The sequence below is a fragment of the Quercus robur genome, chromosome 8 (genome assembly GCF_932294415.1).
Source record: "Quercus robur chromosome 8, dhQueRobu3.1, whole genome shotgun sequence".
Taxonomy (NCBI): Eukaryota; Viridiplantae; Streptophyta; class Magnoliopsida; order Fagales; family Fagaceae; genus Quercus; species Quercus robur.
The window spans coordinates 54,119,897-54,130,794 of NC_065541.1; the positions used below are offsets into that span (position 1 = coordinate 54,119,897).

The 10,898-nt window shown below is 37.3% G+C and overlaps 2 protein-coding genes across 2 annotated transcripts; one reads left to right on the top strand and one right to left on the bottom strand.

The window, feature by feature from the left end:
• Nucleotides 1-894: 894 nt before the first annotated feature.
• LOC126696489 (uncharacterized) lies at nt 895-1,503 on the top strand. Its single transcript, XM_050393221.1, has one exon. It carries the CDS (start codon nt 895-897, stop codon nt 1,501-1,503), a length of 609 nt encoding a protein of 202 aa, XP_050249178.1.
• A 350-nt stretch (nt 1,504-1,853) lies between these two features.
• On the bottom strand, nt 1,854-10,646 carry LOC126697053 (UTP:RNA uridylyltransferase 1). The gene is made up of 6 exons (XM_050393877.1): nt 9,276-10,646; nt 8,376-8,744; nt 5,015-5,238; nt 4,111-4,174; nt 2,918-3,114; nt 1,854-2,374 (listed from the first exon to the last, which is right to left on the bottom strand). The coding sequence occupies exons 1-6, from the start codon at nt 10,485-10,487 to the stop codon at nt 2,164-2,166; spliced, it is 2,277 nt and encodes a 758-aa protein (XP_050249834.1). The 5' UTR covers nt 10,488-10,646; the 3' UTR covers nt 1,854-2,163.
• Nucleotides 10,647-10,898: the final 252 nt, after the last annotated feature.

Sequence of the window (10,898 nt, forward strand, 5' to 3'; positions counted from 1 at the left end):
GATTTGGTGAGATTCAATGAGGCTATGCTTGCTAAACAAATATGGAGACTACAAACAGATAGAAATTCTCTTCTGTTTAAGGTTTTCGGCACAAAATACTTTCCCACAGGTTCGGGATTGGAGGCGAAAAGCAAGAATGGCTCCTTTGCATGGCAAAGTATCCTTAAAGCTAGGCATGTCATTGAGAAGGGGATGTTATGGAGGGTTGGTGATGGATCACAGATTAGGGTGTTCAAGGATAGTTGGATTCTGGGCTGCCTTCCAACCAAAGCAGTACCACTTACGTAAGAATGTAAGGATGACTCCACGGTTAGCTCATTAATAGACCAAACAACAATGGAATGGAATGGTCAGTTGATTGACCAGAAAATTTCTCCATACCTGGCTCAAAGAATTAAGGTTATCCCACTTTGCAGAACACCACAAGCAGATTGCACCGTTTGGCCACGAAGCCGGGATGGAAATTATTCGGTAAAGACAGGGTATCAACTATTAGGTGAGCTGGAAAACAGGGAGGTTGCGTTGGGGTCAAACACTGATGATTCAAGGAATTTTTGGAAGTGGATGTGGAGTTTGCAAATCCCCAACAAGATAAAACACTTTGGCTGGCGAGCATGCACCGAATCACTCCCAACGCTGGCAAATTTGCATCGGCGAAAAGTGTTGCAGTCACCGTTATGCAGCAACTATAACAGAGCAAGGGAAACGGTCCTTCATGCTCTTTGGGATTGTGATCATGTGCTGGGTTGCTGGGGGCACAGGTTCAAGAAACTAAGAAGCCCAAAACAGAGTATGGGTTCTTTTGCAGACCTGGTTTTCTAGGCAAGGTAGCAGGAAGAAAACATGGAGTTATTCATGGTGGTCGCATGGATGATATGGACCAGGCGTAACAAGATGCACTTTAACGAGCAGCACCTACCCCCTGAGAAGATCATTGATGCGGCAACTGCACTGTTGACTGAGTTACACGGAAATTCTGCTAGTAGGTCCGAGAGAAAATTGACCCAGACACAACGTTGGGTACCACCAGCTGTAGGAATGTATAAGGTGAATTATGACGGGGCTTGTTTTGTGGATGAAGAGAAAGCAGGGATTGGTGTTGTGGTGCAGAATGATAGGGGTCAAGTTATGGGATCACTAGCAGAGAAAATTGAAATGCTGCCGACTGTGGAAGTCCTGGAGGCAATGGCAGCAAGGAGAGCGATGATATTCATGGAAGAGTTGGGCTTAAGACATGCAGTATTTAAGGGAGACTCCGAGCTTGTGGTAAAAGCACTAGTAGGCCTCTACCCAAACCAGTCTAGTATTGGTCATATTATAAAAGATTGTAAGTCTTTAAGGGGTTTGTTCCAAACTTGTTCTTTCTCTCATGTTAGACGACAGGGCAACGATGTTGCACATGCTTTAGCTAGAAGAGCTAGAATGTCGTTTCCTTTATCTGTTTGGATGGAATCTATTCCAGCCGAAATTACTCATCTAGTTTATCTTGATGTAACTTCCTAATTTTTCCATACATTAATAAAGTGGTTCCTTTACTTCTCCAAAAAACAAAAAAAAAAAAAATATTTTGACAACTATTAATTGCTCATAATAACTTTTTCTAATATTACATTACTTGATTTCATCTTGTTTAATCAAACGGAGATATCAAATAATTTTTTTTAGTAAATGTCCCGAACCTTATGGAGTGAATGGAACCTTATGGAGTGAATGGAAGATGTTCCGCTACAATTCCAGTGTATTTTTTAGGCTGATGTAGCCGGTCTTTCTTAATAGAAGTCTTAAAAGTCTTTCTTCTAAAAAAAATTTAATTTCTTTCATGTATACTTCCAAGTTCCAATTCATGTACACAATTTTTGAAATCAACAATCCCATCCACTTTCTTCAAAACTCCACACACCACATGCACGTTGCAACTCAGCCCCAAAAGGGTAATGAAGTTACAGTGGGTTCACTCAATGACCTCTGATCTTGAAAAGGAAGAGCAAAGACCAGAGGTCTATTGACAGAAAGTTCTTTACATTTAAATAAAAGCCTGACAGACTAAATACATTCTAAGAAAATAACGCAGGGACTAAAATGAGAAAGATAAGGAAAAAGATAGGGACTTTACACTGTTTATTTTACCATAATTACATCTAAATTATGATCAAACAAGACAAATCAACTTGAAACATAGGGTTCAAAGAGCTTCACACACGGATTTGGATCATACTGCATAATGTAGGCAGCACGTTCAAACTCCTCTCTCAGAACTTTTATGCTGTGCTTATCCACCACTCGACCCAGGTCGTGAGATGTCTGAAAGGGATCCTCTATGCATATCAAATGACGATCGTTCCCAATCCTCCTTGTCCAGTCTTTTGCGTGCTTGCTGAACACATTTACATAGTGAAAGAACACTTGGTGAGTCAGAGGAACAGTCCCAACTAAAGTTTTTTAACTTCAATGAAATTAGACATGATGTTAGATTCAATAAATTTAGACAGCTCTATTAACAAGCCATTTCAAAATGTTCAGCCTTTGAAAAATCTATCAGTTATCTTTATATACAAACCACCCCATTGACAGTAACTGGACCAGCATCATTAATGCCAAAATGGCAAAAACTGAAACTTAATTCCTTAACATATCAAGTATACTTTTCCAACGTTAATTGAGTGACTGCAAAAGCAATCAATAGTATATATATCATAGATAAACACTCAAAGCATATATATGAGTCACACCTTCACATGTAAGAAAGAACTCGAGGAAAGAATTAAATTTAAGGGCAACATGCTACAAGAGCTTTTGGGAAATGGTGGAGGAATAAATGTAATGATTCTTGTTTATAAACACAGAGCCACAACAAGATTAAAAAAATAATAATAAAAAAATAAAAATAAAAATAAAAATAAAATATACAAGATCTAACCTGAGTATGCTTCCTGTACGAACAGATATGACAGAATTTGCATAATCATGACGATACGCCCAATAATTAAAAAACGCCCACACCAGCTGAGAAATAGTTTCCTTGTTACAAGATCCAAAATTGCGTAGTACTTCAACTTGATCAAAGAAAGCACATTCAATATCATCTACGATTGCAGAGTATGTAGTCTCCATTTCCTGAAAGTGTATAAACCAAGCAACATATTAGAGAATTGGATGACTTAAGTCCACGATAGAAAGTACTTTTGACATAGGAGGAGCCAACATGTCAAATACCATATAGTTTATGTCCCTTTTTGTAGCTACCATATGGTTTACTGAGTTATTGAACAAAAAAAGGTTGTAGCAAGTTACAAATGAGCAACAAAAATGTTCAAAACCAGTTCTCGGATACCCTATTTGGTCATATGGAAGCCTAAAATATTTTAAAGAAATGCAATACAACAAAATATACAAAATGATGCAGCAACCACCAATTGCACAAAGAAATGCACATGAGGGGAGCTTTTTTTTTCTGTGGCATGATAATAAAGGTTTCATGTTGAAAATTCTGACAAAATCTTAGTCTAAAGTAAAATTCTTTCGGTTTGAGTAAAAAACAAAAAGACATTATTTTAGCAATGTAATTGAATATAAAATAACAGTGGTATACCAGATAGAAAAGCAATTATTATTTAAAACAGAGAAGCATAAGCTCATATATAGCAAAAACTTTATTTTGCACAAGACAATCTTTACAGGGGATTGTTCATTACATGGAAGCAATGTCCCGCAAACATAGAAGATTGTCTGAACAGAACACAGCAGTATGAGTTGAGAAGGTTCACAGGTTTCAGCCTCTACTTGACATCATGTGGTTTAGTTTCTCATAATTACATTTGTTGCTAAGCAGTCAAAGTCTCCTTTTTCTTGTATTAAGATTGAATCAACACATGATAAGGCCAAAAAAGGAGTTTAGCAAATGATTGGCAACATTTGTAAGTAAAACCTCCACTGAAGTCCAAAAACTAATTATAGAATGACAAAGAAACCAAAAAAGAATCAGTTTATGTTTATTATTTGGTAACATGATAATAAATTCTTAAAACATAAAGCACGCTAATAGAAACAAGTCAGTAAATAAATATGGTATAACATATGCGTTGAGTACTTGAAGTAATTAAGAATACACACCTGTAAGCAGGGAAGGATAGCAGGCCTGCGCTGTTGTAAGAAATGAATGCACATTACGACATACCTGAAATGAAAACAGCATAAGAGTTTTTCTTTAAAAATTTAGCAAAGGGCACATAAAAATAAGAATAATTTTCATCACAGCTGGGTCTATTGACTCTGATTTAAAAAAGAAAATGTGATCTAGATCCTACCTAAATAGGTAAGTTCTTGTGCTTTTCATCATACTAAAAGAGGGCCAACTAGTCTCACGATGACCAATGGGCTTGGAACCATCTATGTATATATCTACCCACTAAAAAAAAAATAATAAAACTGATTGAGGTGGAGAAAACCTTAGGGAATCCACCAAGAGCTGATATACATGTGGGGCACTATTCCAACACAAAAGCTTAAACCAATGGGTTTTGATACAACTATGTATATCAACTATTCATTTTAAAACTTCCTTGATGTGGGACTCAACACTCAAGTGCGCCCACAACAAATCCCTTACTCACGTGTGAGTTTCTACTCCCCCCTTTGCACAAGAGTCCTTGACACAATCAAGAGTTGCACCAAATGCAAGGCCAATAAAGGCAACGTGCTGTAACTGCCCAAACATGTCAGGACCAAGACACTTGTGGAACATGAAGATGAACCATAAATTCTAATACCAATTTGTTAGGAGAGAGAGATCACCAGAAAGTCCACCAAGAATCTGTTGATATACATGTTGGGACATTACTCCAACCCAAAAGCTTAATCTAATGGGTTTGGCCCCAACTTTGAATATCAATTAGTCTCTTTACTTTACCTCGTGGGAATCAACACCCACACCCACACTCGCACTCACAACACAACAGTTGCTCAATTTTTAAGTGGTAAATTTCAGAAATACATGTAAATCTTACAGCTAACTTACGCATAGCTAGATAGGGTTCCTTGGTATGTTTCATTGACTCCCCTTGACTTTGCCCAATGTTTCACAATAAAAGCCAACTGCCGTAATCTCACATCTATTTGAGCGTAATCTCGAAGAAGTTTAGTATTTATGACGGCCAAAATGTTGTTAATGCATATGTCACAGGAAATTCCAGTCACTGGATCCATAAGCTTTACTATGGGGACCCTAGCACGGGTCAGTGCCTGTAAACAAAACCTGAATTAAGCACCCACAAAGATATTTGCTTTAAATTGAAAACAAATGCGATCATGATTCCAACAAATAATGTATTAAATTTGATTTCACCAGACACCCTGCACTTGAGACAAATATATTGTTATAATCTGCTTTTCTAGTCCATTTTGTATTAGCTAATCTCAATCAGTGGTATTGTCCAAGCTAGAGTTTTTTGGAAAAATCATAAAATAAAAAATAAAATAAAAAAAGATTTTGATGGACAAGACCATGCCAAAGAAGAGGAATTTTTTAAGGAAATATAGCATAAAACAGTTTACATACTATTGTGTTTACACTACCATCACTGAAAAGATGAAAATGAATCTTATTTTAATGATGCAATAGGATGTAGGCTTGAAACCAAAAACTAAACAATTTTGTAGAATAAACAAGAAAAACTAGACAATGAGTGACACAGGGCATTAAAGAGTCACTTCATTGGTGAGCCAAAGCCCATATACTCTAATGCACCCTGCATCTGCATATAGTGTCAATGCCTAATGGGCTCATCTAAAAACATCAAAAATTGAAGAAAAATTGATTGATGCAACCTAACCCGAATGGCCAATGTGGTATTTTATCAACGCCTCAATGCAATAAAGATTCCCAATAATGAAATGATGCGGGAGATACAGATTTTTATTTTAATTTAGTATTATTCATTTTTGCAAGTCAATTGTATTTTTATGTTTTAGGTCCTAGTAGTTTATTAGGCTATTAGTATTTTAATATTTGGAAGCAAGGTTAATATTGTAGTAAGGAAATTAGGGTTTCCTATGCCAATTAGAACTAGGGTTCAATTTTTCTATATAAGCAAACTATTGTGCTCCTTTGGGAGATGAATTAGAGATTAATGAGAAGTTGCATCTTTGGTTTGGTGCCGACTCCAGACTCCAGCCAACCCTAAGTGCTGACTCCTAGTGGTTTTCTTCGCTTAGTGTTGTGTTATGATCCTAACATTTGGTATCAGAGCCAACCACCACATCACCAAGAAGCTAGATTAAAATTACTGATAGGTGAGTGGAGCCGCCAAAAAAAGAGAAAGGGCTACCATCGGGTTAGTGTCGTTAGAGTGAGCCGTCGTGGACGTCGGCTGCAAAGCATGGTGGTATGTTATGATCCTAGTGTCCTACATGGATTAAGTATAAACTTGACCATGTGTTTATAAGCACTTAGGCACCCTCCCCTTGCAAGCCGGTTTTCAAGGGTGAGTTCTACCCATGGGTTCCGAACATGTTGACTACTAGTGGTTTTCCTCGCTTAGTGCTAACTCCTAGGTTCCTATCCTTTTATTTTTCTTTGTCTTTCAACTTTACTGTTCAATGTTTTTGGTTGTCCTGCATCATAATAGCAGCATCTTCAACATTTCATGCAATGTCATGCCACCAACACCTTATGGCAGTTTATATATTCAGAGTTCAGCCATCACTTAGCTCATCACTATAACCAGTTTTCTCCCCAAGCATCTACATGTCTTGTAGATGTTTCCACATCAAGATAAACTGTGTTCATTAAGACATGACAAAAACATCTACACGTCTTGTAGACGTTTCCACAGTTGGCCTTGGAAATTATGAGTTACTTTGAGAAGCTACATATGGCTTGTGTTTGGGCACTGCATATAGAGTCTAGGTTGGATAGAATTATACATATCCATTGTTCGGCATGACCATTAGGATTGGATATAACAATCCCTTTGGATCTTTTAGTTCCCCAAAGGGATCTTTTAATCCTTGCTTTAGCATTCTATTCCCTGAAACAATCACATAGAAAACTCAATTCCCAAAAAGCAGCAGCAGTTACCAAACAAAAATCAAAATCAAGTGCAGCCAAGAGAATAAAGGGAAAAGTCCCAAGATTGGTCAAGTATGAAAGTAACAAAGTTGTCATGTCTATGAAACAATACCAAAATAAGCATTTTATGGAATTTAAAAGCCTTAAGGGCAGGCGGAATGAGTTGAAATTTTAAAAAACTATATCACTCATAGCCAGAAAAAAATTTCTTTAAGCAAGTTGGTCAAGTAGGAGTCAAGCAAGTTGCAGCTACTATGGAAACATTGTCATGATAATTATTGACCACCAAGAGTATAAGACCATTGCCCCCAGTTAAGTTATGTTGCGAAAGCAAATAATGTAAGATTGAACTTTTATCAAAACTGAAAGTTATAATGCATAAATACTTTAAAATAAATAATGAAACTTGTTTCTAATTTCTTGAAACTTTTCGAAACTGAGTTGGTAGTATTAACTTAGATTAAACTTTTTTTTTTTTGATAAGTAACTTAGATTAAAATTTTTTAATAATTTTAATGTAACTAATGGCGTGCTACATGGCGAAAGTATGATGTGTAATATTTACATTCAACCACATATGCAAGGAAAGGGTTTTACACCAACTTTTAGTACATAGTACATGACTTTTAGTGTGCATTAAATTATATAAAATTTTATTACATATATTCAAAAGAAAAAACTTGAAACACCATTCAAAACTCTAGAAGTAAGTAATTACAGCAATTATGTACTTATTCTAAACATTCAAATTTGTACACAGAAATGCAAGAGTTTAGACATGCAAGGAAATCCAAAAGTCGCATATGTATCTTAAGAGTCACAGCTCATGTAGCAAATAAAATCTATCCAAAAAAAGGCTACAAATCTATATCTAATTTTCACACTTGCGTTTATCCAGTCCACCATGGAGTTGAATGGCCAAACAATATTCATGACGTAATTGCCAAAGGTCCAAGAAGAGTGAATTGGTCATCAGAATTAATCAATTCTAATATAAGAAAGCACTAAAAAGATATACTTTATTCATTTTTGCCCAGAAAGAAATGAACAATGAAAATAGGGTATGAAGAATTTTACTTTAGAAGGAGATATTAAATTCAGGTTCTTTTACCACACGCGAAGAGCATTTTCATTATCTAAGTTAAAAATCAAGGCCTATGTAGCAAACTAATTTAACTAAGTTACCTAAAAACTGGGCTACAAATGTAACACCACATACAATGACAAACACACTGCAAAATAGTTTCCGTTATGTAGAACTTAAAAGCCCCTATTCTTTAATAATCAGAAAGACAGCAATCTGAAATACCTGCACATTCTGGAGATTATCTGACTGCAAAATATCTGCCAACCTTAATAAGATCTCGGACTTGTTAATATCTGCATCCTCAATTGCAAGACACACATCAATATCACTTTTAGAAACTCCAAATGAGTTTGCACACGATCCATAAAGATAGAGGCGAGCTTTAGGCCATTCTTTGCAAACTAATTTCTCCAATAACGTTAACAATTGCTTCTGCTTCGCCTTCTCTTCCTCTGCAGGTATTAGTGAGTCATAAATTGCAAGAAAAGGAGCATTTAATCTGTCTATGTCATTACGACATAGCATCTGTCTTTTTAATATTCTCATCCTTTGGCTAAGTAGCCGTTGACCTCTGCTATCTGACCTGACATCCTGATAAAAAAAAAACTGCAAGTCAATTCCACATTTAAACCCTTTAATTCTTTTAATCAACTTCCCACACAAAATGTAATTTTCAGGCACTAACAACTTCAACTTCTTTTCCCTTAAAGATGTCTCATGTGAAATATGCCATGATTTACATTTTTATCACTAGCAGTTGCTAACTTGCAGAACAAAGTTATATGGAAGCCAAAAATTCAAAACCTTAATCATTCATAAACCATGTTTATATCATTGATCTCTATTCAAATATCAGTTTCTTCAAATATACAATGATTTACAATGAAATATGCTATGATTTACAATTTTTGTCACTAAAAATTGCAAATTTGCACAACAGTAAAAATTCCACAGAAGTTAATGGAAGCTAAAAATTCAAAACCTTAGTCATTCATACACCAAATTTATATCATTGATCTCTATTCAAATATCAGTTTCTTCAAACTTAACCTGTAAATTCCACAAAATCTTAAAACCTACATTACCAATAGAAAGATACAGAAGGAAAAACAAATAGTCAACCTTCTCACGAGAACTGCGAAGTGGGGTTGATTCATTCTTGTCATCAGATTCATCCTCAAGCAACAAAGAATCCACAAGCTTTTCGCCAAAATCGTCAACTTCATGACTTCCCTCCTCCTTCAACTTATTTCGACCCCGATAACTATTGCCCTCCCTAAATTCACCAATCTCACTATGCAAATTGGACATGGACTCTTCAACATCCGAAACAGATACAGAATGAAGCTTGCTCCCCGTTGGCGGCCCCGGGTGATCAAGCTGTCTACTGATCCCCAATTCTTCAAATGACAATGTCCTTATTCTCTCATTATTAGCTTCTAAAGAAAGATCACTACTACTCATATCACTGTGATTAGCCCTTTCCTTACCCACATTGTGCTCTAACTCTACCCCTCTCATCCTATTCCCTGAATCCCAATTCCCTTTTCCCCTCGGATTGCTTGGAAACCCCGGTGGAGGCGTAGACCTATAGTTCCCACTCTGGAACTGCTTTCCCAACTCACCCCCTCGAGCATCATGATTCCCAAGCCGAAAAGAACTCGAATTTGGATTGGAATTCACCTGGGGCTCGAATTGCCAATTCCTTTCCAACCCATTATAGGTCCTGGTCCCCAAACCCGGTTCCCGGTCGTTGAAAGCAGTGAGCTTTGAATTATGGAAAGAATTCTGAGAATTCCCAGATAATAATAAACCCTCAGGGCTTAGAATATCGCTGGGCAAAGTACCAAACTTGAGCTTGGGTTCTTGCTGATTCTGTTTTTGCTGTTGCTGTTGCTGTTGCTGTTGCTGGTGCTGGTGGAGAATGAAATTCTCGATTCCTAATCTTCTGGAATCGTCGCCGAAGAGATTGTGGTTTCCGGGAAACTGATTTCGAGGAGGAGGGAAAGGGTTTTGTGCGAACCCTGGGAAGTTCGAGAGGAAAGGTTGGGGAGGAGGAGGAGAGAAAGAGTGGGGCCAAGGTGGTGGAAGAGGATACGGAAGATCGGGACCGTTGGAATTCGACGGCCATGATGGTGGCACCAAAGGGAGGGTGGGACCCACCGCTGCCACGGCCGGATCAACGGTCAGAGACCTTTGCTGCTGCTGTGGCGGAGCTTGGGGTTGCTGTTGTTGTTGGGTGATGTGGTGGTGCTGCTTTTGGAGGAGGGAGAGTAGGAATTCACCGCCGTTCGCTGCCGGAGGAGGCGGCGCGTCACCTCCAGCGCTGGACATTGCGCGTGGACTTTAGTGAAGCCTCTACACTGGACACAGAGAGAGAGAGAGAGAAAAGAGAGACCAGAGTAGAGACTTCAAAGATTGAGAGAGAGTTTATTAAGAAATGGAATACTTTTGTTTTTTCGAGGTTTTTTTTTTTTTTTTTTTTTTTTTGCTAAAACTTTTTCGAGTTGTACTTTGAAGGTTTTTTTTTTCTTCTTCCCTTAGCAAAGAAGTCTATAACATGAACGGTGATTTCCAATGAATTAATAGATTTGCAATTATTAAAAAAATGGTAGGGGAATCTTTGGTGTAAGTATTCCGATCCCATGTAGGGTGTAAGTGTTCTAATTGGAAACTTGTTGGTTGCTGTTTCTAATACCCATTTAGACCTGACAAACGGGTTGGATTTATTAGGTTCGGGTTAGA